The sequence below is a fragment of the Podarcis erhardii genome, assembly GCF_964252035.2.
Source record: "Podarcis erhardii genome assembly, chromosome: 2".
NCBI classification, from domain to species: Eukaryota; Metazoa; Chordata; class Lepidosauria; order Squamata; family Lacertidae; genus Podarcis; species Podarcis erhardii.
Genome location: NC_138498.1, coordinates 13,517,863 through 13,545,762, shown reverse-complemented (window position 1 = coordinate 13,545,762; position 27,900 = coordinate 13,517,863). Strand labels below are relative to the sequence as shown.

The 27,900-nt window shown below is 46.9% G+C and overlaps 1 protein-coding gene and 1 long non-coding RNA gene across 2 annotated transcripts in view; both read right to left on the bottom strand.

The window, feature by feature from the left end:
• The window catches only part of LOC309334636, a 115,344-nt gene that overhangs the window by 2,031 nt on the left and 85,413 nt on the right, over positions 1-27,900 (bottom strand). The window lies entirely within an intron of this gene.
• On the bottom strand, positions 115-27,865 carry AAAS (aladin WD repeat nucleoporin). Its single transcript, XM_081848941.1, has 17 exons — positions 27,759-27,865; positions 24,069-24,195; positions 22,806-22,933; positions 21,872-21,984; positions 21,413-21,504; positions 21,042-21,088; positions 19,956-20,054; positions 18,152-18,295; positions 16,646-16,766; positions 15,554-15,678; positions 15,014-15,074; positions 14,333-14,423; positions 10,441-10,534; positions 9,122-9,189; positions 6,594-6,675; positions 1,466-1,550; positions 115-547 (listed from the first exon to the last, which is right to left on the bottom strand). Exons 2-17 carry the CDS (start codon positions 24,189-24,191, stop codon positions 404-406), a joined length of 1,617 nt encoding a protein of 538 aa, XP_081705067.1. The 5' UTR covers positions 24,192-24,195; positions 27,759-27,865; the 3' UTR covers positions 115-403.

Below are 27,900 nucleotides of genomic sequence, written 5' to 3'. Positions count from 1 at the left end.
GTGCGGATGGAGGATGTTGACTTAGGATAATTTCCGAGATACGATGCCCTCTGAAGCTGATGACGTAAAAGCCCCAATAATGCTTCTGCTTGGAAACGTTGAAGGAATAAAACGTTCACCCTTTGTTGTTTTTATTTTCTGTCTCAAATGTGAAAACTACAAAGTGGTCCATCTCTGGCAGACGTTCTTCTGGCTTCAAAGGCTACTTGAGGGTAGCCTATTAACAGACAGCATGTCAGCTGATCAACGCCTCAACTGCAACTGACAGAAAGAAGACGGTGCTCTCCAAAGTTGGACTTGGGCAGAAGAGGTCTTCACAGTGTGTATCTCCAATGTTCTGAAGGTATCTGCAATGTTCTGAAGGCACACAGGCGGGCAGGGAGGAAGCCCAGCATGTTGACCCTTAGAGTTCGGAAAACAATGGCTGCTCCCGTGTACTGCTTCTACTGCCCAAGGGTATGAGGGGACTCTGCCCAGGGCTGAAAGATGGCAACTGGGCAACCACAAAGAAGAAGGGGATGTGGCTGACCTTTCCTGTTGACCAGCACTGAGAAGAGAGAGAAGAAATAAATAAATGAAGTAGGAGCAGAAGATCACCTTTTGCATATCCTGCCCTGACCTTCCAGGCTTCTCAGTCACACTGTTTGGCCCTCAACAAGAGGGAATCCTATGGTGGGATGGAACACAGAGGGCCCTTTAACAGAACCACTGCATATACATGCCCCTGCATTAGGAAAAGGTGGGTTCTGTCACCTATAGATATTATTATAGGTGACAGAACCCACCTTTTCTTGGAACAAGGTTCCTAATGCAGGGGCATGTATATGCTCATGTTAGTCTAGCAGTAATCCAGGTGCACTATGGTGCCTGTGTTTGACTGCAGAGCATGTTGAGTCCTCCAATTAATGCCTCATACCAACATGCATGAGGGACACGGGTGGCGCTGTGGGTTAAACCACAGAGCCTAGGACTTGCCAATCAGAAGGTCGGCGGTTCGAATCCCCGCAATGGGGTGAGCTCCCGTTGCTCGGTCCCTGCTCCTGCCAACCTAGCAGTTCGAAAGCACGTCAAAGTGCAAGTAGATAAATAGGTACCACTCCAGCAGGAAGGTAAACGGCATTTCCGTGCGCTGCTCTGGTTCGCCAGAAGCGGCTTTGTCATGCTGGCCACATGACCCGGAAGCTGTACACCGGCTCCCTCGGCCAATAAAGCGAGATGAGCACCGCAACCCCAGAGTCGGCCACGACTAGACCTAATGGTCAGGGGTACCTCTACCTTTACCAACAGACATTATAGTTACTGTTATCCCTTTCTCCTACTAGTCCACAGCCCCGTCTAGGTGCTGCTTAGCCAAGTTAGAAGTCATTCCAGCAGCTCCTATCAGGGGCAACAACAAGCCCTTATCAGCATTCCCACAGGCTATAGCAGATGCTCCTTAAAATCTCAGCGAAGGCTTAACGCTTACCACTGTCAGAAGAGCTCCCTTCTTAAAGCAAGGGTGGAAAGCAACTAGTTGTGGCTGAGCCCCATCTTCTCCCTGTAAGAAACCACTGAAGAAAGGAGGGGTGGGGGAAAGAGAGATACAGATATCATTATTACAAGGGACACTCATAGGCTGTTGTGATGTGATGCTGCATGCCTAGGCTCCAAAACAGGCACACAAAAAGTAGTCTTAGGACAAAAAAACAGCCCATTGGCCTTTGATGCTGTCTTATGTCTGAAACTGCCTCCCAGAGCACAGCCTTAAACTCCCACAAGGCCACTGGGCTTAACCCTTTAGCCTTCTTTTCTTTCCCTCTTCCTCCTTAGGTTTTAACCATTCAGATTAACCAAGAGAAGGTTGCGTTGGATTGCAACTCCGATGCCAACGGGTCTGATGAGAACGACAGTCCGCAACATCTGGAGGGCACCAGGTTCAGACCATGCTGCTTCTATGAATCTACCCTCTGAAGGGAGAGCTGTAGAACCTTTTGCTTACATTAACCCTATAAAATACCATGTGCCCTGGTGGTATAACCCTAATACTACTGCTTTCTCAAAGGCATCAGAGAGCTGACAGGTGCTGCATTTCTGGGGCACATGCAAAGAGAAGGGCAGGCATCAGAGAGGGAAGCAGTTGTGATGGGGAGAATCTTTTTGGCAGTATTGTCACCACCAGCAACAGTGGAGAAACTGTGCTTGCCGGTCTCCTACCTCCTATGGCCTTTGTGCTAAGGAGGGCATTTGCTTCTGTGGTGCAGAAGTGGGACATTTTAAAGCACTAAAGCTCCAGCGCTCATGCAACATCCTTCACCTTGTCTACTTATCAATTCTCAGGCAAAGCATCTGTTCTCCCAAAAAATTAAGAAAAACATGCACTGGGTTTTAGTGACTAACATACAGGTGAGGATTTAAAATATGTCTCACCTATTCTAAGATAATAATAATAATAATAATAATAATAATAATAATAATAATAATTAAAAAAAAAAATATTTATATCCCGCCCTCCCCAGCCGAAGCTGGGCTCAGGGCGGCTAACAACACCAAACACCAAAACAAGATGTTTTGCTAAAAACACCTGCTAAAAACATTTGTTTAGGCAAGCCTATCCAGACATATAAAAGAGGTTGATTCTATTGTTACTTTTCATTGTTTCTGAATGTTTCAAATATTTGTTTTTAACTGCTTCTCTTACTGATAATTGCATTGTTTCATCTGTTTTGCAAACTGCTTTGAGGTTTAATTACAATCAAGTGGTACATAAATGTGAAATAAATACACTAAAGCTCAAAATCACAATGCATTAAAACCCATTTACATTAAACGGGCATTAATCAAGCTGTGATCATTAGTCGATTTGGACTGGGGCAGAATAAATATGTAAACAATCATCCACAAGAACTCAACTTTTGATTTTTCTATACATACATTGTCCTTTCCCACATCTCACAAGACTCCAGTGCTATTTTAGGGTGGGAAGTGAGATCAGTAGCATTTACTAGAAGTTAAAACATTCCCTCTTCAGTATTCCTATTAGAACTTCTCCCCTGGCATTCAGAAAAGGCTGCAACACACATTTGACTGGAAGGGTTGGGGGTTTGGTTAAGAGGTTAGTTCATCACTGTTGTTTTTGTGCTGACAAATATAGGTTTTGCTTTATGGCACATGCTTCAAAGGTTCTTCTAAACTATTTTTAGACACTGCTTGTGAACCACCTTGAGTTATGAATAGGCGAACTATAAATATTTGAAATAAGTTAGGGCTGTCACTTGATTACAAAGTAGTCAGGGGAATAAATCTGATGAGTTTTAAACCCAGTAATAAAAGAATAGAAGAAGTATCTTCTGTTTGTTAAGATGATTTATGTATATATATAGGAACTATTCTAGAAGAAGCATCCCCTTATGAGAGAGAGGAGTCCTTCTTCTAAGCCAAGCAATTTATTATTATTATTGCATCACTGCCACACAACACACAATCCCTGCCAGCTCCCCCATGCAATGCAATTGTTCTTCAATCATTTTTAAAAGCCTGAAAATCTCAGTTTTCATATTAAAAGAAGAAGCACGCTTCAGAGCTTTGTGGCTGTGGATAAGATAAAAGCATAAGGGCAGTAGTGCCTGGGGAAATCTCACAAGCAGCAACAGAAGAAGATGGGGATGGGTGGTACTGGACCAGATTATAAGCGCTCAGCATTTCAGGGCACTGCCTTTCGCCCAAATTATGTGAAATTGCAGATGCCATCTGAGTTTGCTTAGTCTGTAAAGTTTATACTAACCACAGACTTTTGGTACGGAGCTTTGATCAGTTTTATTCTTACATGCAGAGTAGTCCATATACAGCGCTTTCGGAGTAGGGTTTTGTGATTCTTATGTCATTTAACATCACAATAAAAGCTTGAGTCATCGGCTAAAAGACACCAAGAGCATGAGATCTCCAGTGAGGATTACCACTTTCATGCAAAAGAACCCCTTTGCTTCAGCTCCCACATGCTCACCCTCACATGCGATGAGCCCATTCATGACGAGTGAATACCTGAAGGAGGCTAGTATACCTGAAGGAGCGTCTCCACACCCATCGTTCAGCCCGGACACTGAGGTCCAGCTCTGAGGGCCTTCTGGTGGTTCCCTCACTGCAAGAAGCGAAGTTACAGGGCACCAGGCAGAGGGCCTTCTCTGTAGTGGCGCCCTCCCTGTGAAACGCCCTCCCACCAGATGTCAAGGAAATAAACAACTATCTGACTTTTAGAAGACATCTGAAGGCAGCCCTGGGTTTGTTTGTTTTTTGTATCTATAATATTTTGTTGAAAGCCGCCCAAAGTGGCTGGGGAAACCCAGCCAGATGGGCGGGGTATAAATTATTATTATTATTATTATTATTATTATTATTATTATTATTATTATTAGTGCACTCCTGTTTTGCCTGCCTGCAACCCACTAGAGCTTCCTACAGTACACTTGTTACACTCAAAAATCCATACTACTTCTGTGAGATGTATCTGTCAGTTATGAAGCAGCCCTGAAGAAATTAAGCATTTATTTGGTGGCTGGGTGGATTCAAACCATGAAGTTCCTTTATCCAAATCCAATCCTCCGGCCATGTTCACACTGTGCGCTCATTGCATTTTCAGTGATGGGTTTTTAATCCATGTTTACACATCTTTATAAAAAATGAATATGCGTACCCTGTGCTTTGTTATAAGATACTATCCTTTAATGCGTTGTTTCTCAAAGCAGCTTAAAAAAGTAAAGGGACCCCTGACCATGAGGTCCAGTCGTGACCGGCTCTGGGGCTGCGGCGCTCATCTCGCTTTATTGGCCGAGGGAGCCGGCGTACAGCTTCCGGTTCATGTGGCCAACATGACTAAGCCGCTTCTGGCGAACCAGAGCAACACACAGAAACGCTGTTTACCTTCCCGCCGGAGCGGTACCTATTTATCTACTTGAACTTGGCCGTGCTTTCGAACTGCTAGGTTGGCAGGAGCTGGGACCGAGCAACGGGAGCTCACCCCATCGCGGGGATTCGAACCGCCGACCTTCTGATCGGCAAGTCCTAGGCTCTGTGGTTTAACCCACAGCGCCACCCGCGTCCCTCAAACCAGCTTAAGCTGCCTCCTTCTTTGGAGGTCTTTAAGCAGAGGCTTGACAACCATATGTCAGAAGTGCTCTGATGGTGTTTCCTGCTTGGCAGGGGTTGGACTCAATGGCCCTTGTGGTCTCTTCCAACTCTATGATTCTAATTCTTTTCTGTTAAAGGTGTGAACACCATTGCTCAGGGTAAAGACATCCCCACCCCCTGGTGCTTAACGAACAGAAACGAATCTGACGCTAATGAAGTCATGTTGATATGAAGCTTTGGGCGATGGGGGTGGAGAGCTGCGAAATGCATCGGGGTGTGGAACCACTACATTCTAAGGAGGTAATGTAAATGCACACCCAGTCTACCACTGAGCTGCAGAAAGGGAAAAGTAAAGGACCCTTGGACAGTTAAGTCCAGTCGCAGAGGACTCTAGGGTTGCGGCTCTCATCTCGCTTTCAGGCCAAGAGAGCCGGCATTTGTCCACAGACAGGGTCATGTGTCCAACATGATTAAACCGCTTCTGGCGCAACAGAACACCACGATGGAAACCAGAGCACATGGAAACGCTACAGAAAGACTGAGCTCCATGGTGCAACATATTATCTTGCTAACTGTGCTGTTTTAAATGTGGGATTTGGTATCTAAGAAAGCATGTTTTCTTTTGAAATGTTTATGATAAAAACTTTTTTATTAACTCTGCTGACACTGACCTTGTTCGTAATACTTTTTTAAAAAATCTTTAAGATAACATTTTAGTAGGTTGCTCTTAACGCATACTTTACCATCTCCAGTATTGTTTTATTTATAATAATTAATAATACCTTTATTGTCGTTGTACAACCTGTGTACAATGAAATTAAATGAGCCTCCCCCCCACACACACACTCAATCTCTTATCGAACAACACACACCACCTTGCAAGTCAATTTCGCTATGTTATTTTATTCAGGATTTTGTATTTGATGTCTTAATGTAGGTTGTGAACCGCTTAGAGATTTTTTCCTGAAAATATAAAGCAGTATAGAAATGAAATGATAATGATAATGATAATGATAATGATAATGATAATGATAATGATAATGATAATGATAATGATAATCTGCTCCATATCCAGAAATCCCCAGGTTCAGTCCCAGGCATCACCAGTTTAAAAAAAGGGATCAGGTAGCAAATGCAAAAGTCTGCTTTCTGACTAACCCTCTGGAGAGCCACGGCCAGTCACAAATAGACAATGTTGATCTAGAGCAGCCTTTCTCAACCTGTGGGTCCCCAGATGTTGTTAAACTACAAATCCCATCAACCCTAGCTAGCAAGGCCAGAGCTCAGGGATGACGGGAGTCGTAGTCCAACAACATCTGGGGACCCGTAGGTTGAAAACTTGATCTGGAGGGTCATATACTCTGACCAGGTTATAAGGCACCTTCCTAACATTTTGACACCTACAGCAGCACAAAGGCTGGAATGACACGGGGTTCACAGATTCCATTTCCAGTTTAAGAGCAACCAGAAAACCAAAGCATGTCAATACAAACCATGGCAAGAGCTCAAACACAGGGCTGTTGCGGGTGCGAAACACGGCAATGATGACCCTGCAGTCGGGAGCATCACGATTTCCTGCCAAAAGAAAACAGAAAAAGGTGAGGGAACAGAGCAACATGTAGAATTTATGCGCAGAAATCGGACACAGCCTACTGTTTTAGGTCTGTAGCCTTTAAGGCCATGATGATAGGCTTTTTAAAAAGTACTGTCAACGCAATCTACAAAGACTGCGGAGGGCAGGATACTAGGTGGGTAGGGGTTCAGTACCCTTGGTGTCTCTGTTGAGGCTTCTAGAACATCTGGATAATGGCCTGGGCTCAGACTGCAGAGATGGAAGTACACCAGACATCATGTTATGTTTTCCTTTCACAACAAGGGTGGCAACCCTTTTTTCAGACTGTGTGTCGTGTGCCCGTGTAGACAATCTTCCAAGGGGCACCATGCCAGCAATGGGAGGAGCCAAAGGCAAAAGTGGATACACCAACTAATGTGACTGGAATGGTATTTGTTTACTCCCTGCAGAAAGGTAATACAGTGGTACTTTGGTTCTCAAACGTAATCCATTCCGGGAGTCCGTTCAACTCCCAGAACCATTCAAAAACCAAGGCGCGGCTTCCGATTGGCTGCAGGAGCTTCCTGCACTCAATTGGAAGCTGTGGAAGCTGCGTCAGACATTTGGTTTCTGAAAAATGTTTGCAAATGGGAATACTTGCTTCTGGGTTTGCAGCATTCAAGAGCCAATTTGTTCAGGAGCCAAGCCGCTTGACAGCCAAGGTACCACTGTATGCTGGTTTCTACATACACTCACAAACCTTTTGCCGCCCGCCACCCAGTGAAGCAAATGGCATTAAGAGGGCAGGCAAACACATTCTAGTCAGGAGACAAAAATACTCAAGGTGGGTACGAAGCAGGGCTGGTGGAAGGTGTGGCTGAACAGAGGGTGTCGCCTGGGCCAGGCAGTGGCCTGCTTCAGTAGGAAAACCACAGTTGTCTCTTTCCCATTGAAACAAGCCTTTCCCATCAAATACGAAGCCACAAGGAAGGAGCCGGTGTGCTTGCAAAATGGTGTTAACTGCTATCGTCCCTCCCGCGCTCTTTCAAAAGATTCAGGGCTCACGCAAAAAACTGCCTGGTTTAGAATTCGGAATCCCATGTTAGGAATTTTGAACCAAGGTGCAGCCTGGACCTCTCCCTCTCTTTTTCTGAAGCCTTAGAGAGGATCACAGAATGCTTTAAAATGCAGATTAGAGAAGAGTTATTTTAAGCACTACCAAACACAAGCCATTTCGTGCTCTTAAGCTTACGTGTGGGACGTTTGCCATTTCTCCAACAGGACAGGGTGAAAAAAAGGGCTGGTTCTCATTTTCCTTTTGGGAGCAAGGTAGAGATGGACATCCTGGTTTTCGGGTGCAAAAGCTCAACAACTTTGCAGGTGTCAGGAATTTTACTTTTTGAATTTGGCAACCCTACCTTAGGCTTGCCATTCATTCTCGGTCTCTTTTACCTCACAGGGTAAGAAACAGGGTAGGACGAGGAGAGCCACGCAAGTGCGACAAAAACCAAACCACAAGGACTAGAAACTTACAAGTGAGAAGTATGTGCGTATGTATCCTTTGTCCATTAAAACAAATACACAGAGAGCAACTGGGAAAAGGGTCAGCCACTACTTGCGTGCATTTGAAAAGAACGAAAAAGAGGCACACACTTTTTTCACTTGACTAAACGCATCTGCATAAGGTGACCGAGGGTGCATATCTGTTGCTCCAAAAAGTAAAATAAGAAGCAATGCTTTATTGGGGTTGAGGGGAATGGGTCCCCCCCCCAAAAAAAATGTTGTCTTCTGATTTGGAATAAAAATTACTGTATTGGCCCGAATATAAGCAGCACTCGCAAATAAGCCATACCTTTAAAATTCAAGGGGGGCGGGAAGACAATACCCGAATATAAGCAGCTCCCTTAAAATTCCGCAGGCACTCACACCCGCAAATGGCAAATGTGGAAGAAAACGTAAAAGACAATTTTTAAGGTCGCAAATTTAAGCTGCACTTTTAACTTTTCATGGTTGGAATCTGGGAAAAAAGTGTGGCTTATATTCAGGCCATTACTGTATGTACAGTGGTGCCCCGCAAGACGAACGCCTCGCAAGATGGAAAACCCGCTAGACGAAAGGGTTTTCTGTTTTGGAGGCGTTTTGCAAAACAAATTTCCCTATGGGCTTGCTTCGCAAGATGAAATGTCTTGCGAGTTCCTGCAGGTTTTCCCCCCTTTTTTCCCCTTTTCCTAAGCCGCTAAGCCGCTTATCAGCTGATCCGCTAAAAGCCGCTAAACCGCTAATAGCGCTAATCCGCTAAGCTGTCAATGGGCTTGCTTCGCAAGACGAAGAAACCGCTATACAAAGAGCCTCACGGAACAGATTAATTTCGTCTTGCGAGGCACCACTGTACTGGTTTATTGTGAGAAACGCACCCAGCTTTCCCCCGCTCTCCCTATCTCGTCAAGTTTTGACTGTAGAGGACTTTACCTCTGATGACAACTGCAAGCCTCTCACCACTTGGGTCCCAGACCATGGAAAGAACCTCCCCTCCAATCCTGGAACACAAGAATACAAAATGAAAGGCCAATAGAGAAACACTCAAGGTAAGACATCCATACTCAAGCCAAAAGAAGAGTTGGGGATCACAGTCAGATTGTGGAATGATAACGCTTCGTGGGGGGAAGTGGTATAGTATTTACACCACAGTGTGATACAGTATTTGTCTAGTACTAGGCCTGGGAGACCACTGGATGACCTTTAGCCAGTTACTACCTCTCAGCCTAGCCTACCTCACAGAGCTGTTGTGAGGATAACATGGGAAGGGGAAGAACGTCGCCTGAAGCTTCCTAGAGGGAAGGTGGGATATAAATGTAATAAACCAACAAAAATGATAGCTGCAGGGCCGGACTTTTGCATATTCATACACTGATTATTAAGACGGGCTTTTAAGATAAACAAGAAAATAATCAAAATGCTAAAGCCTTTATTCATTTCCTGGCTCGTGTGAATTCAGCAGTGGGTATAAAACTTAACATCTTGTTAATTTTGTTCCTATTGCTATTTTTAAAAAAGCAGGTTTCCAGCCCTCCAAGACTACACAGATACACTTTCATTCATTCGTTTTATTTGTATGCCAAAAATTATGCTCATAGTGGCTTACAACAAAGAAACAGGACATTTCGAACAGACACTACAAAAATAATTTCAGAATAACGTTGCAAAACAAAAATATAGCAACATATAAAAAAACCAACCACATTTCTATACTATAAATATAACAAGATTACTTAAACAACATGCAGCACCCAATTGCAAAATTAACAAGGGAGCTTCACTTTCTAGGCTATAAGCAATGCCTGGAAAAATTCACAAGCTGGTTGGGAATAGCAGAGTCCCCTGTAGTGAAGGTTTGGTAAAGCTTCAAAACCACGGCATATAACTTTTTGTCCCTCCTCTTGCATATGACTGGCAGAATCCAGCAAGATAAGCAAATGCTCATGCATTTTCAGGGTAATAAAAGCATGGATTTTTAGAACATCTAATAATCACGTGTTGGGGTGGAGTGAACTCTCTCAAAACAACACAGCACCAGTCTCTCTGCTCCTAATGATGAAGGGAATGCAATATAAGACTTTCTGCTCAGGAAGACCCCAACCCTACTCCCTTTCTGAGATTTCACACAACATCGTCCACGTTCTGAATCCTATCTTAGCAGCCTTTAAGGGCTAGAATCTTGCACCAAATAACACTCAGTTATGTGCTTGTGCGGCACTTACAAGACACATGTTTTTCTCCCTTCCTCTCACCTCTCCTCTCCATACAGGGTCTCAAAAGTGGTTTCTGACAGATCAGCCACGATGGAAGCTGTTTTCGACCCACCAACCTGCCCTTGCTGTTCCCCTAGAAGAGGATGGAAAAAGTCATTCGAAGGGAAATAAAACAATAGGAGGAGGAAGAACATAGGACATTTCCTTATAGCAGGTATGGGGAACCTGAAGCCTGGGGGAAATGGACCCCCACAGGGCCTCTCTACCTAGCCCTTGGACCTATCCCCAGACCAAATGCCTCATTGGCTCTTCTTTGCACCCAGAGTGCTTTTGCATGGCTGATATGTGTCACTCTCATTTGCCCGGATGGAGGGGTGTGTAAGCTGATGATAGCTGACTGTGCAAAGTTAATAATCACATTTGTTGCTCTGGCTCCACCCACCACTGATATGCAGCCCTCAGCAGGTAATGTGACCCTCAGGCTGAGAAAGGTTTTCCACTCCTGCCTTACAGGAAATCAAACTACAGTGGTACCTCGGGTTAAGTCCTTAATTCATTCCGGAGGTCGGTTCTTAACCTGAAACTGTTCTTAACCTGAAGCACTACTTTAGCTAATAGGGCCTCCTGCTGCTGCCGCACCGCCAGAGCACGATTTCTGTTCTCATCCTCCAGCAAAGTTCTTAACCTGAGGTACTCTTTCTGGGTTAGCGGAGTCTGTAACCTGAAGCGCCTGTAACCTGAAGTGCATATAACCCAAGGTACCACTGTATTTCTTTCTCTAATCCAGTATTGTCCACCTGGGGGAAGGAGAGTGTATATTCGCCAGCAGGTAATGGCTTCCCCCACCTACCCCACCCTAGGAGCTTTCATAAGAAAGCTGTTTCCAGAGGAAGAACTGGGAGGGGAGACTCTGTCTGCCATCAGGGGGTGGTTGGTTTCACCTTTGCTGCCCCCGTCTCCAGCCCGAGGAACCTTCAGAAGGGAGTTGCTGCCACAGGCATTATGTGTGTTTTAATGAGCAGTGAAACAGTGAAATACAGTGGTACCTCGGGTTAAGTACTTAATTCATTCCAGAGGTCCATTCTTAACCTGAAACTGTTCTTAACCTGAAGCACCACTTTAGCTAATGGGGCCTCCTGCTGCTGCTGCGCCGCCGCCGCACGATTTCTCCTCTCATCCTGAAGCAAAGTTCTTAACCCGAGGTAATATTTCTGAGTTAGCGGAGTCTGTAACCGGAAGCATATGTAATCCGAGGTACTACTGTATTATGAGTCATGGGGGTGTGGAAAGTGTGTGTATGAACGTAACAGGGCTTAGTTTACCTTTTGGTTGCTATTTTGTAGATGATGTTAATATTGTTTTATAGATTATAAATGCTGCATTGATTTGTTAATAATATAATAGGACTCTTCCTTCATGTTTAGCTTATTTGCTTTGTTGACAAGGTGGAACGTGTGCAGAGGAGAGTGATTAAAGTGATCAAGGGTCTGGAAACTAAGCCTTAGGAGGAGCGCTTGAAGGAGTTGGTTATGTTTAGCCTGGAAAAGAGGAGACATGATAGCCATCTTCAAGCATCTCAAGGGCTGTCACATGGAGGAGGGAGCATGCTTGTTTTCTCCTGCTCTGGAGGGTAGGACTCAAACCAATGGCTTCAAATTACAAGAAAGGAGATTCTGACAAAACATTAGGAAAATTTTCTTGACAGCAAGCTGTTCAGAAATGGAACAAACTCCCAAGGGAGGTGGCGGACTCTCCTTTTTTGGAAGTTTTAAAGCAGAGGTTGGATGGCCATCTGTCCTGGATGATTCAGCTGAGATTCCTGCATTGCAGGGGGTTGGACTAGATGACCCCTGGGGTTCCCTTCCAACTCTACAATTCTATGAACAGCGTTTGACAGATTGCAATTGTTTCACTGACGATTCATGAATGATTCTGTGTGATTTACGCTGCATTTGTGGTGTTCTACTACTGTGTTCTTTCATATTGTAGTTACTTACTGCTTGTAAGCAGCTTTGGGATTCATTCGAATGAAAATTAGAGCAGGAATTCAATAAATAAAAAACATGACTGGCAGCTGCTCTCCAGGGTCTCAGGCAGAGGATGCTCTTCCCCAGCAGCTGTTACCTGATCCGTTAAAACACAGACACACAAAAGTTCCAGATAAGAGGCATAGCTGGGGGGGGGGGCATTGGGCGCCACATCATAGGGGGGGGGCGCACTTACCGCGGGGCCTGGAGCATGCCCAAGCCATGCATAGGGCCCTGCAGGATCTGATTTCTTTCCGCAGCGCCTGTAAGACAGAGTTGTTCCGCCTGGCCTTTGGCTTGGAGCCAATTTGATTCCCTCCCCCTCTTTTTTCTTTTTCCTTTCTCCTCCTGTGATGAGCCTGCATTTTAATATTTTATTGTTTCAATATTTTAATGTTGTATTCATTCAACTTGTTTTTATTATTGCTTGTTAGGTGCCCTGAGCCTGGCCTTGGCTGGGGAGGGTGGGGTATAAATAATATTTATTATTATTATTATTATTATTACAGTGGTGCCCCGCAAGACGAACGCCTCGCAAGATGGAAAACCCGCTAGACGAAAGGGTTTTCCGTTTTGGAGGCGCTTCGCAAAACGAATTTCCCTATGGGCTTGCTTCGCAAGACGAAATGTCTTGCGAGTTCCTGCGGGTTTTTCCCCCTTTCCCTCCCCTTTTCCTAAGCCGCTAAGTCGCTTATCAGCTGATCCGCTGATAAGCCGCTTATCACTTGATCCGCTAAAAGCCGCTAAACCGCTAATAGCACTAATCCGCTAAGCTGCCAATGGGCTTGCTCCGCAAGATGAAAAAACCGCTATACGAAGAGCCTCACGGAACGGATTAATTTCGTCTTGCGAGGCACCACTGTATCTCTCCTAGGATTGACGTGGTGGCTCAGGCACCTACAGGCTCCACACTGCACGAAACTGCAGCATAGGGTTTGTGTCTGCCTGCCACCTCTCCCTCAGGCTGCCGCCGTACAGCTGAGGGGAGGGACAGCAGCAAGGCTCCACAGAGCACACCCTGCCACAGCTCCCCCCGTCCCCATGAGTGGCTCGCTCTGCTCCAGGGTGCAGGGCACACATGCCGCCCCAGGCACCCGACCAGCTAGCTACGCCGCTGCTTCCAGAGGTGGCCAGGTATTGTATGTGCACACCTTCATTCAGCTACAGTCTCTCCTCTAGTAGTAGTTGGGAGCGGGAGGTGGAGGGGAGCCAGAAGGAAGCTTTTAAATAGAGGGAAGTGCTGGTATACACAGGACGATAAACAATTGCGTGCGGTAGGTCAAAGTACCAAAAATAAAGAAGGTCTGAAATTAAAGGGTGGCGTTATTTGTGGTAAGTACTAGGTAGGGAGAACATTACATCTGCAAGCAACTTTGAGAGGAGATAAATGCCTGTATCCATCCCCCAACCAGCCACAGAGCTTACTGGGTAGCCTTACAAAAAAAAATCACCTCTCAGCCTTCCACACCTCACAGGTTTTGTGAGGATGAAGCAGACACCGCGTAGGCTAATGCAAGGTCCTTAGGTGAAGGACAGCCCACATACAAGATGCTAGATAGCACAGAATTGGAGGCTGCCAGGGGGCAAAGGTCCCTGTCCCAGTCAGGATTTCAAGGCCTTCCTCTGTAGTGCTTATAACAAGGTTTCCCAAACTTGGGTCTCCAGCTGTTTTTAGACTACAACTCCCATCATCCCTAGCAAGCAGGACCAGCGGTCAAGGATGATGGGAACTGTAGTCCAAAACCAACTGGAGACTCAAGTTTGGGAAACCCTGGCTTATTAGTTAGAAACTTATTGAGACAGACAGGAAGATGCAGAGAGGTGGGCTTGGAACCCATTTTCTGCATTTGCAGAATCCACACAGCTTCACTAGTTACAAGCAGCTCAAATTACAAGTTACTCACCGCTATATTCCAGGAAAGACAAAGAATATATCACCGATTCCCCCTGGACTGTGAAGAGCAAGCGGCTGCCGTCCGGGCTCCAACAGCCAGTCTTTGGGGGAAGACACATAAACAGACACACTTTTAACTTAGGCAAGGGTCAAGGAGGATCTAAAAATCCTGTGCTAAACGCATAATATGACTTTCAAGGTGAGAAATGCCACATTTGGCAAATGGGACCTAGTCAGGACTGTTGTAGCCATGGATATTTCAGAGGCTGACTCATAAAAACCGAGGGGAGTCAGAGTGAGGCTTGGGTGAGTCAGGTTGCTGAAAGTGGGGCTTGGAAGAAAACCCACATGGTCAAGCAAGTAATAAATGGATCCACACCTAGGAGGCCTAAGTTGGGGGGTGGGTCTCAGCAAAGCCACAAACTCGCTGGGCACCAGTTACTCTATGTTTCCACAGCAAATAATAGCCTATATAGATTATTCTAACAGTGATAGGGACCTGTAACCCTGCAGGTGTTGCTCAACGACAACCTGCAACATCCCTGAACAGTGCTCATGCTGATGGGAGTCGTAGTCCAGCAACATCTGCAGGGCCACAGGCTCTGAAAGAGAAAGCAATAGAAAAAGAAGAGGGCCTGGACTTCGGGTTGCTTTTGTCCACATATTCCCCCAGGCTGCCTCCCTGACTTACCCGGCAAGGACCTTTGATGGTTGGCCACTTCTCACAAGTCCACATCTGAACTTCCCATACCCTGCAAAGAGAAGCACGAGGGGGTAGAAAGAAGCAGAGTTACTTTGAGTGCAATTCAGTATAAGGAAACGCTCATGGGAGAACAGTGGCAATGAATGCTTCTCCACTTTAACCAGCTGCCATGGTCCAGCACTAGACAAGGCGCAGAGGGCTGATCAATGCTGGCTGCTAATCACTGGGATTGGTGGCGTTGGAAAGCAGGGAGGCCAACAGCAGGTGGTGCTAGAGCCAATGGCAGGAGTTCCAGTTCTGTTCCCATCCTCTCTGCTCAATTCTTCAAGGGCGACGCTGAGACTAAGGAGGAGGAAACTGGCAGGCAGGACCAACCCCTGGACTGGTTGCAAGTAAGAAGGCAGGAAGGTGGGGGGTGGCTGAGGACAGACTACGGCTGGTGGTGCAATGTGCCTCATTTACTTTAATGAAGCAGCCTCTCCTGGGGTTGACCCCGTGGCTGCTGGCTTCCAGGCCCTCTCTACTCACCTGAAGACTGCTGAAGGTGTGGCTGCTAATACTTTGCTGCCGTCAGGAGACCAAGCCAGGTATGTGACCCCTCCTCCTCCAAACCACTGCAACTGGATGCAGTTTTCTGTGGATACATCCCACACCTAAAGGGAACAAGGTCAGAGAATCAGAGAAGAGCACCACAATCATCGCTCTTAGCCAGGCATCCTCAAACACGGCCCTTCAGCTGTTTTGGGACTCCAATTCCCATTATCCCTGAGCACTGGTCCTGTTAGCTAGGGATGATGGGAGTTGTAGTCCCAAAACAGCTGGAGGGCAGTGTTTGAGGATGCCTGCTCTTAGCAGTATTGGACTTTTATTTTCTGTCTAGCTTTAACACAATGCATGTCTGCAGGAATAAGTTACTTTCCTTAGACAGCTTGGAAGCCCTTCTGCTTCCAAAGCCGATGCCCAGTAATCTCTCATCCTTTTCCTGTGGTTGTCAGCTACAGGCACACAAGGTCATTGAATGGCCACAGCTTTACATGCTCTGACCGCCACCGCTTTTGTGGTCTCCCTCCCACATCATAAAGGCAGAAATTGCCCATGGCACCAAATATGGTGGCTAGATTGTCAATAGGGACTAGGTGCACTGGCTCCACATTAATTTCTGGAGATGGGGCCCTACGTGGTTAAGGACCCCAGTATCTGATAGAAAGAGTCTTCCACCTGTGCCTCCAAGGGCTTTCCGAGGTGCAAAGGGTGGCAATGAAGGAGTGAGTCTTCTTAGTAATGGCCCCAACTGATGAATACTCTTTCCCAAAAAAAGGCCCTCCTGGCATCTGCATTAATGTTGTTTCCAGGCCATGAAAGGACTTATCTTTTCTCCCAAGTCATTTAAACTGTTTAAACTGCTTTATTATTTCTTATATTGCTTCCCCCCTGTGAACTGATGTGTGATTCCTTCTCTGGTATTGAGGTATTAGCTGCTTGGCTCAGTGTGTTGCTTCTACTGACCAACGGGTATACTGTTACATTTGATCATTATTAACATTTCATTTGTACATCATCTGAAGGCTGTGGGTGCAGGCAAGTAACACATCTGGTAAATAAATGAACTGCCCTACTCACAAGCATGGCAGTGTCAACAGGTGAGGCTGAGAGGAGCAACCCTCCACTGGGTGCCCAGGCCAGGCTCGTGACGGGGCTGTGACCAGGGTGGCTGAGTACCTGGGCGCAGCCAGATGAAGGCCTGTTGGGGGACAGGAGAGAGAGACAATATCATTCCTCCACAGGCAGGAGGAATGCAAACAAAGAAGCAGTAATAAGCAGGGCTATGTATATTCTGTACACCTGAGATTACACAGCTGTCCTGCAGTCCATCATCCTGAGAATGCTTGATTTGACTGTATATGCAGCTATAGAAATCGACAACATGCACATTTCCTAGAGAAATACCAGGAGCCAGAGAAGGCGGAGATGAACATCAAAAGCAGGGGTTGGGAAACCTTTCGCACCCTGATGGCCACGCTCTCTTGTGGGCAACCTTCTGGGGGCCACATAACAGTGGTGGGTGTAGTCAGAGCAAAAATGCTTCCCATCCTTATCCAGGCAAGCAAGAGCTATTATGAGCATTGAGGGGTACATTCCAGCCAGGCAGAACCACTAGTGGAGGGCACACAGCAGGGTCACTGAGGCCTGGGGCGGGGGTCATAATCTTGAAGGCCAGATAGAGAGGCCTGGGGGGGCCACATTCAGGCCACGGACCTGAGGTTCCCCACCCCTCATCTAACCTTCAGCAAAGTGTCCATCCCATAAGGGGAGCAAAAGAAGAATCGTTGTGTACTGATTTGCTTGCACCATCTTATCAGATTGGATTGGGGGGGCTTAAGAGAGGTACAGGCAGTTTTCTGAAAAATGTGGAAAAACAGGTGGATAAAGGTTGTGGAAGGGGGAAGATCAGCTACTTGGCATCTTCTGTGGCCCTTCTTTATGTGCCTCCTCCATGAGAAGTCTGGAGAGTGGCAACACGAGAACACGCCTTTTCTGCAGTGGGTCTCCATTTGTGGAATGCTCTCCCAAGTGAGGTTCGCCTGGCGCCTTCATTATACACCTTTAGGCACCAGGCAAAAATGTTCCTCTTTAACCAGGCCTTTGGCTGATTGACATCTGATGCCCTTTTAAAATGTGTTTGGGAGGAGGGGAATTATTGGGTTCTTTCTGTTTCTGTTTTTAGTATGTATTCTGTGTTTTAATATTGTGATTTTATGCTGTGAACCACCCTGAGACCTGTGGGTATAGGGCACTATACAAATTAACAACAACAGGATAGCCTTTAAAGACAGAGCCCAGGGTGAGAAAGGAATCCCTGACAATCTCAAGCGCCTGAAACATGCTAAGTCAGGAATGGCGGAAACTGTGGGGGCTCTCCCATTGCTGACTCCTAGCTCCCATCAGCCCCAGCCAGCATTGCTGATCATTGGGAATGTTGAGAGTTGCAGTCAAGCAACATATGAAGGCCTCAGCGGGTTCCTCCTACCCCTTTGCCGAGTGTTTCCTTACAGCTCAGGTCGTGGCGACAAGCAGCCACTGGACCAGTCAAACTTCAGACAGGCTCTGCAGCAAGTGGCTGGTTACCTGGTGGAAAGCGAAGTGGGGTCCAGATGCCAAACCAGTACACAGCTGTGGCATGCCACGGCAAGGATAGATGCGCACAGTGGCTTCCATGCCACTGATGCCACGTTCCTCTGCAAGCGATGCTTCAGGATCGGGATGGTGGCGCTGCAGAAGAGAAGCAGGGAAGAGGGAACCACAGAAGAAATTGAACCAGAAACTTTCCAGCTAAGGGGATAGCCATGGGCTATATCAGAACAAGAACTGGCAGCTCTGATTGGCCCATGACTACCCTGTGATCTTCATAGCCAAGGATTCTGAAGTCACATTCAAGCCCAATACTTTTGGCCACAGCGTTCTGCTGGTTCACAGGGTGGACTGGACCTCTGCTTATCCTCTATGCCACCTAGCACAGCTGTGACTAAAAGTAGTTACTTTTAGCCCCTTGTTTACAATGGCCAACGGTGCTATGGTCAATGGTGTTGAGTTCTACAGAGGGCACAGGCAAAAGATGGTGCAGAAGTCCCCTGCAGTCTGTTCCTGGAGGGGAATTTAATTAGCACCTGCAGGTTGCTAGGATCCTAGGAAAGAATGCTGGACTAGTTCAATCTGGCTCTGAACCAGTCAGCAAGACAATTCTTATTTTCTAAGGAGTGCACATTCATGAGCACTTAACATTGTTAAGTTACGCTTAACTGACAGGACGCTCTTGCATTGTAAAGTTCAGAACGCATCCACGGGCCATGAGGTCACTGGATTAATTAAAAAATACAGTGGTACCTCGGGTTACATATGCTTCAGGTTACAGACTCCGCTAACCCAGAAATAGTACTTCGGGTTAAGAACTTTGCTTCAGGATGAGAACAGAAATCGCGTGGTGGCGGCACAGCAGCATCGGGAGGCCCCATTAGCTAAAGTGGTGCTTCAGGTTAAGAACAGTTTCAGGTTAAGAACGGACCTACAGAATGAATTAAGTACGTAACCAAAGGTACCACTGTATATATATTGTGCAAGACTGAGGTCAGAGCACCCGTATGGCAGATTACACTCCTCTGGGAATTTTAACTTGTATTTGTCCCCAACACCCTTGGCCAGCTTAGTCCCATGTCAGCACTGAGGTCTGCTAACCTATTATAGGCTGGGAAATAATTACATAATTCAATTCAAACCTGGAAATGGCAGGATAGAGCTGGAGTGTCCTCATGGCTCGCAAGGAGACCCTCCCCGGAGCCAAAGAGGGCATACATGAGGATGAAGGAAGCCCTGAAGAGACCAGAGGTGCAGGGAGCACTTTGTTTATGCTGCTCAACCTCCCCGCATGACAGCTGATGTGAGAGTTAGCACAGCAGCAGCCGCTTTCCTGTGTGTCCTTCAGCCTTTTGCCGGCCCCTGAGCTTCAATTCTAGTTGTGAATACAGTATTTTGGTATGGATTGAAGAGAGAGCAGCAGAGAGGATGTTTAAAGGGTGCTCCCCACTTACGCGATTTTCACTTATGCATGCAGGGGCCCAGAACATAATTCCTGCGTAAATAGGGGAGGGGGCGCCTGTATTCTTTTTTGAGGCTCAACTCACTTATTGGTTGTTGTTGTTTTTAAAGATTACTCTTATTTGTATTTAACTCAGTTATTTTCCTTGCTCTGAGATGACAAACTTGCAAACCATTATGCTAGGTTGCACTGCTGCACACTGCTAGAGAGATTCTGGCATGCAAGCTCCATGCTTTGTTCAGAGTTGCCTGTGAGCAGATAGATGGGGCCCTGCCAATCCTAAATAGAAACTTGACTGCTCAGGTGCGGACAGGAAAACCCCAACCCCAGCCCCCTCACCTGCTTGCGTTGTAAACACGGATGGAGTCATCCAGCAGGGCCACAGCAAACTTGCTGGTGTGAGGATGCCAGGCGAAGGCTCGGATTGAGCAGCCTGCCCTGGAGGGTGAAGACAGGAAAGAGTAAGGGAGCATTAGGCAAGTTTCAATACACAAAGAGTCAGATGGCAGCTAAGGTATGTGGAAGCTAGACACATTTGGGTGGATGGGACCCAGAGTACACACTCAAGGAAGGCTACATGCAAACTGCTCACCCCCTGAGCAGGCTATATTCATCTTGTATACATAAGAAGGGTGGCTGAGTATTGGTTTAAAGGAGGAGCTCCTCCATCACCAATATGAAGTGAGGATCCTTGTTTGTGCTAGTAATTATAAATGAAGAACCAATGAGTGGTGGTTATTCCAGGTTCATCAATCTAGTGAATATAAGATTGGGGGAAAGGCCAATGCATGTTTGTATGGGTGCAGATCATCCCGCAGGGACCGCTTGGGAATAAGCCATTCATACCTATACTGCACAGTTTTAGTGCCTAGATCCAAGGCTCAATCTCACCAAGAGGGACGGGAAGATGTAAACAAATGTGCCACTGCCTCCTTGCTTCAGAGTGAAGATGAAGCAGAGCTTTCCTCTACACCCACTGGGAACTTGGAGCTTGGGGGGAAGAGGCAGAGGAAGCTGAGCCATCTCCAGCTCTCCTCTTTAGCTCCAAGCTAGAGGAGAGAGCTTGCCTTTACAGCTGAGGGATGTTCCCAGTGCCCCTTCTGTACAGGGGCAGAGCAAACCTCTGAGCTGTTGGAGGGGGGCTTGTTTTCTGTATCCCCACAGCTCTAAACTTAGAGCTGAAAGGCGATTTCCCCCTAGAAGTGAATTTGAGATATAGCATAAGGTCAGGGGCAATCCTTGTCCTGAATGGCAACTGGTTTTTTGGGCAGTCAAAGCCAGCGAAAAATTGCTGTCCCCTGCCTAGCACCTATGTAGATAGGAAACTGCTCAAAACCTTACATGCATGCCAAGAAGCGTACACATACATGCACACACGAACGCACGCACGCACGCACACACGGGGGGGGGGGAGAGATAACTTACCAATCCACAGCCTGGGAGAACTGTGCTATCATGTCTTCACTTTGCAGCTTTGGAGGAAATGATAGACAGAAAAAATTAGTACTTCTAACAGCAGCCGCTCATGATGTGACCCAGTGATCTGGATCTGAAACAAGCTACGTGTTGAACACAGTTTCAAGGGAACTGGTGGGTGGCCAACATGTGAATGGGGTGGGGAATAAGATTCCTTCTAGAAAAAAGGGGGATGGGAAACCATCCAACTAATGTTCAGTTGCCATGGCTGTCCTCCCTCCCCCTCCCCCACAGCCCTGCTCCCAGTGTGGACCATTAGATTATCTACCAACTGCCAATGTTCTTCGGTCCTGCTCAGGCCTACTTTGCACAAGCCTCACCGACAAATGGGGAAAGAAGGAGCCATGGAGAGAGGAGACCCAACAGCAGAGTGCTAATGTGTAGCGGGATCCTGCTTTCATCCATCGGAGGGCTGCAAAGGCAAGGAAGGAGATGGTGGAAGAAATCTGAGCCATTTGTCAAAGCAGTGTGGAGCCTCAAGACAGGATTTGGCAAACAATGGGTCTTAATCCTATACCCCGGATGGGGTGGGGGGGATTAAAAGCAGCCCCAAAGAAAAAGACAGTGTGACATTGAAGCATCTTTGCAGTGAGTTTAAAGCAGGGATGGGAGCCTGCGGCCCTCCCTCTGTTGTTGCATCACAGCATCCATCAGCATGGCCAATGTTCCAGGTTGATGGGAGTTGATGGGAGTCCAATAAAATCTGGAGGCCTCAAGTCCCTTGTACCTGGTTTAAAGTGGGCAATGGGTCCAATATGTACAACTGTATTCAAAGCTACCTAGCTCCTTTGCAGAATCTGTCCAAGGCAGCTCATCCATCTCCTGGTCCAAGTCACCATCCTCCTCTGCATATGCAAGCTCTTCAAGAACTCCAGCGATTCCAACGTCACGCCTAGGGGCAGAGCATTTTGTGAAATCTCCTGCACATCAACGGGGGGGGGGGGGGGGAGACGGCGCTGTGCAAATGTTATTTTCATTGTGCAAGCTACTAATGGGCAAATATGCTATTTAACAGCAAAAGGGGGGCACATATAAGGAGTGCAAAACTTGCCTCCCAGGGACCAGTTATCTCCCTATAGTCTGACCTTGCTCTTCAAAGGTGCTTTCTACTCAGTGGTGCTCTGATAGCAGCATAGGTAAAGGTAAAGGGACCCCTGACCATTAGGTCCTGTCGTGGCCGACTCTGGGGTTGTGGCACTCTTCTTACTTTATTGGCCGAGGGAGCCGGCGTACAGCTTCGGGGTCATGTGGCCAGCATGACTAAGCCGCTTCTGGTGAACCAGAGCAGTGCACGGAAACACCGTTTACCTTCCCGCCGGAGCGGTACCTATTTATCTACTTTCACTTTGACGTGCCTTTGAACTGCTAGGTTGGCAGGAGCAGGGACCGAGCAATGGGAGCTCACCCCGTTGTGGGGATTCGAACCGCCGACCTTCTGATCGGAAAGTCCTAGGCTCTGTGGTTTAACCCACAGCGCCACCTGCATCACATAGTACTTGCCTAAGTGAGAAAGCTTTGCATGGTGGGCTGTGGGGAGGCAATCAGTGAGCAGAAGGAAGGAGGAATTTGCATTCTTCCCCTCTGTGGCCTATCTGCAGTTAAGAATGGGTTTTCCCCCCCTCCCCAGCCTTCCCAGCTCATCCCTTTTACTATGTGACTGGGGCAGATCTATGTTTGAACAGCTAGCTCAGATCAAATTTTGCCCATACTCACCAGGCGTTGATGCACCTCTTCCATAGTGACTCACGATGATGGATGAAGGCAGGTTTAGTGCTGTGTTCCTGTCGACTGTGAGCTTTCAGAGTTTCTTTAGGGATGGTCAGGACAGGCAAGTCTTCTAGCTGTACAGCAAACCAAGACAATCAATAGTAAGTGAAAAGGCCTGGTGGGGGGCGGGATGCTTGAACAAACAAACAAAACTAGGAAAGAGAATCAACCAAAGCAAAAGTTTTGTTTTACACTGCAGTCCACAGATGCAGGAACTGGAATTCATGGGTACCGAATTCAGAATAGGTAAAATATCGCACTTTGTGGAAGAATAGGAGCATGTTTCTAGTCCTTCAAGCTGATTGAAGCACTGGAAAATGTGCAGGCAACACATAGTGAAATAAAAATAGCCAGAAACCGGGTCTACGTAGGACTTTTCTTATTAAAGGTGTAAAGCTTCATGCGCTGCATAGAACTTTGCCCTTCTTTATGACTACCAGAAGTAGAATGAATTGTGAAAATAAATGTGTGCAAATCTGCATAAGATATATAGGTCACAGAATTCAGGTGTGGAACATAACTTTTTACTCTAGTACATCAGTGATGTCCAACCAGTCGACCGTGATGATACAGTACAGTGGTGCCTCGCAAGACGAAATTAATTCGTTCCGCGAGTTTTTTCGTTTAGCGATTTTTTCGTCTTGAGCACGGATTCCCCGGGTATTAACGGTTTTACGAAAAAGGAAGCAAACTCGCAAGATGTTTTCGTCTTGCGAAGCAAGCCCATAGGGAAATTCGTCTTGCGAAGCACCTCGAAAAACGGAAAACCCTTTCGTCTAGCGAGTTTTCCGTCTTGCGAGGCATTCGTTTTGCAGGGCACCACTGTACATGATACAGGCAACTCCCATCTTATGCATGTTTGATATATGCATAACCACGGATCCACACACCATGTTCAGCACCAGAAGAGGGCGGAAGAGGCTTACATGCACTCCACTGACACATGCCATGACCTGGAACATAACCCCTGCGTAAATAGCGAGCTGCCTATATTTGTTTACTAAATATGCCCACCAGTATTCTTTTCAATAATTTCCTCTGGCTGACTGCTCCTTTTCTGGCTTCACATTTATGTGACAAACAGCATGTTCAATTAGTAGTTATGGAAGTCTTTTGACAGCCAAAATGACTCAAGTACAAGCTAGAACGTCTATTCTCTCATCGCTACCTAACATTAGTTTCTTCCTGTGACTGAAAACTGTTGCTTACCTGTCCTTGGAAAGAAAGTGGAAGCTTCTCAAAGCTGCGGCCAGAAACCAGGGCATTATTAAATTCATAAAGTGTGATGTCTCCCGGAGGCGGAGGGGGTGGGAAGAGCGCTAGGGAACACATCCTCCTGGGAATCCAGACAAAAAGCCACATGTTGCAGGGTGAGAAAAGATTTTGCTTGTTCAGTGCCATCAAATGTACCATTTTCCTATTTTTCTAGTAATCAGTATGATTTGGACTATATGTTTACTGAATTTCCAGGCAGCTTGGAAGAACCACCACTTCAAAAGTACTTCAGGTCTTTCATTTTTGAGGGGAAGGGGAGTCATTTTCAGACTCTTCTAGGAATTGAGATGTCTTAAAAGATATATGTGCTCATTAGGAGGTATCCTAACAAGTCCAACCTACCCAACCACCCCAGCCAGTGTGTTCTGCATGTCTTTATAGGGAGAACATAATAACACTGACTAGTGTATATGTTTCGTGGGAAAGGGCAGAATAAATCCAGACTCCTCCTGCTGAACTGGTGCTATCACCAGTGATCTAGCCAGTCCTACAGCTCCTGGATTGGGCATGTGCAGTGTAAGAAAGAAAGAAAGAAAGAAAGAAAGAAAGAAAGAAAGAAAGAAAGAAAGAGATAAAATGCTTATGAATATATACAATTGTGAGTCATTTCCCTGTATAAAGTGTTACTTACTTCCAAGCAAATATGTACAGGATTGGGTTCTAAGTGTTCTCAGGTGACGTTAAAGAGAGATTCAACGAAAACCATTAACGCACTATTGTTTTGTCAAAGACACGTTGCAGAAAAAGTCTGGAGGGGCCACCGTCCACTTTTGTTAAGTATGGGAAATTGTAAATAGCAAGCGTCTGAAATGCAGGGGCAATGTCACCAGGTGAGTAGCCCCCAGAACACTATGCCATAGGTCTGATTCAGTGTAAATATATTTTGCAATGAAAAGTTCAACCAGAGGATTTTGTCCCCAGTAACATACTAAAAGTTGGGGGAACATGCTTCTAAAACATGCAAAACTGTTCCTCTGTAACCAGGACTGTGGCCTTCAACTATCTGTGGCTTTCTTCTTCCTCTTGGTTTTAATGTGTCTCTGTGGGGTGGGTTGTTTCCCGCCCCCCTTGTCGGTCCATTTCATAAATTATAAAATTGTAGAGTTAGAACGGACCATCTTAAGGCCATCTAGTCCAATCCCTGCAATGCAGGAATCTCAGCAAAAGCATCCATGACAGACAGCCACTAACCGAGAAAGCACCTATCCACAGAATCTCTGCCTTGTCAGTATTCAGGATCTGTTTATTGGCTCTCATCAGTGGCAGACTTTGGGCTCTCAAATTTCAACAGCGCCCTGTGCGATGCTAAAATTTGGCGCCCCTCTTCGCACTCCATTCTACAGCACCGTACCCTCCAACATTTCTCTGATGGAAATAGGGACGTCCCATTGCTTTCTGGGCAGCTTCCAACATATATTAAAACATTCAACATTAAAAAAAACCAAAAAAATTCCCTATACAGGATTGCCTTCAGATGGCTCGGGTGGTGGATAACTCCATACCCTCCAACATTTCTCCCTTGAAAATAGGGACATCCTAAGGAAAAGCGAGGGACGCGGATGGAGCTGTGGGTTAAACCACAGAGCCTAGGACTTGCCGATCAGAAGGTCGGCGGTTCGAAAAAAGTGAAAGTAGATAAATAGGTACCGCTCCAGCGGGAAGGTAAACGGCATTTCCGTGTGCTGCTCTGGTTTGCCAGAAGCGGCTTAGTCATGCTGACCACATGACCTGGAAGCTGTACACCGGCTCCCTCGGCCAATAAAGCGAGATGAGCGCCGCAACCCCAGAGTCAGTCATGACTGGACCTAATGGCCAGGGGTCCCTTTACCTTTTTTACCATATGAACACTGGGAGGAGTGTGGAGAGAGAAAACGCCATGGTGCACCTGCAACAGTGAAACTGGACACCTCCATCTGCAACAAAACATGTCTCTCCTGTATTGGTCTCTACAGCAGGCGCTGTGACTCTCCAACAGTTTGACTTTAACCCCCGAAAGCACGCTCCTCCACTGTCACTTCAGACAGATGGATGCCAGCAACCACCAAAACTCTTCCGAGTCTCCTCTTTTCCACGCTAAACATACCCAGCTCCCTCAACCATTCCTCATAAGGCTTGGTTTCCAGACCCTTGATCATCTCGGTCGCCCTTGTTTGGTTGTTAAGTCGCTTTGGGTTGCCCTGAGCAAGATAAAGTAACTAACAAATTTAACAAATGACGAACTTCCAGAACTTCTTTAATTTTTTTGCACTTCCCAAAGATACGGCTTCCTATTTTTGGCGATGTAAAGCAAGAGCGAGTTAAAACTTAACTTTCAGGGTTCAGTTCGCTTGTTGCGGCGATACTGCAAATACCCTTAATGGCGGCACAGAAAGTGGTCAACTTTAACGCAGGATTTAGTTCAGGATTTTAAAAATGCTGCTTGGTCGCCTTATTATGTACAGTGGTACCTTGGGTTAAGTACTTAATTCCTTCCGGAGGTCCGTACTTAACCTGAAACTGTTCTTAACCTGAAGCACCACTTTAGCTAATGGGGCCTCCTGCTGCTGCCGCGCCGCCAGAGCGTGATTTCTGTTCTCATCCTGAAGCAAAGTTCTTAACCTGAAGCACTACTTCTGGGTTAGCGGAGTCTGTAACCTGAAGTGTATGTAACCTGAAGTGTATGTAACCCGAGGTACCACTGTACAGTGGTACCTTGGGTTAAGAACTTAATTCGTTCCGGAGGTCCATTCTTAACCTGAAACTGTTCTTAACCTGAAGCACCACTTTAGTTAATGGGGCCTCCTGCCGCCGCCATGCAATTTCTGTTTTCATCCTGAAGCAAAGTTCTTAAGCCGAGGTACTATTTCTGGGCTAACAGAGTCTGTAACCTGAAGCGTATGTAACCTGAGGTACCACTGTATTGGCTGCCTCCCATGCACGTCACAATGCCATGTACAATATGCAATAAAAGCACCGGGAAGAAATAGCAAGCTGCTCCTGTTGGCCAGAGCGTGGTGCTGATAACGCCAAGGGGGCAGGTGCGACCCCTGTATGGGGCAGCTAAATATTCTTGCAATGCGGGGAGAGGGGGCGGGGGCTGGACTAGAGCCAGTGTTTCCCAACCTTGGGCCTCCAGCTGTTTTTGAACTACAATTCCCATCATCCCTGACCACTGGTCTTGCTAGCTAGGGATGATGGGAGTTGTAGTCCAAAAACAGCTGGAGGCCCAAGTTTGGGAAACACTGTTTCCCAACCTTGTGCCTCCAGCTGTTTTTGGACTACAATTCCCATCATCCCTTGCCACTGGTCTTGCTAGTCAGGGATGATGGGAGTTGTAGTTCAAAAACAGCTGGAGGCACAAGGTTGGGAAACACTGGGTCACTAGACGACCCTCAGGGTCCCTTCCGACTCTAGGACCCTGGGAGGCCGAGGCCTTGCGCTGCAGAGGCAGGGCGGCCTGGTGAAGGAGCGGGCAGCGGCGACGCCTGCACTTCCACAGGTGAGGAGGAGGGGGAAATTCAACAGGTGCGGGTTTGCCTGACCCCGGGGCTGGCAAGTCATCGCTTAAAAGCCCCATTCCTCGATTAATAGAGGGTTACTAGGCCTGCCCCCACACCGCCCGCCTCGGAAGCGGCCCTCACTCACCCTCCGGCCCGCCGCTTTCTCCGCAAACGCCTCACAGCCCACTTTGGCTTTTCCCGGGCGCCGTTCGGGCAGCGGCGACGGGAGCCGCGAGGCGCCACAAGAGCCCGGCAAGCGAACGCCTCGCGCAGCCGCAGTCGAGGAG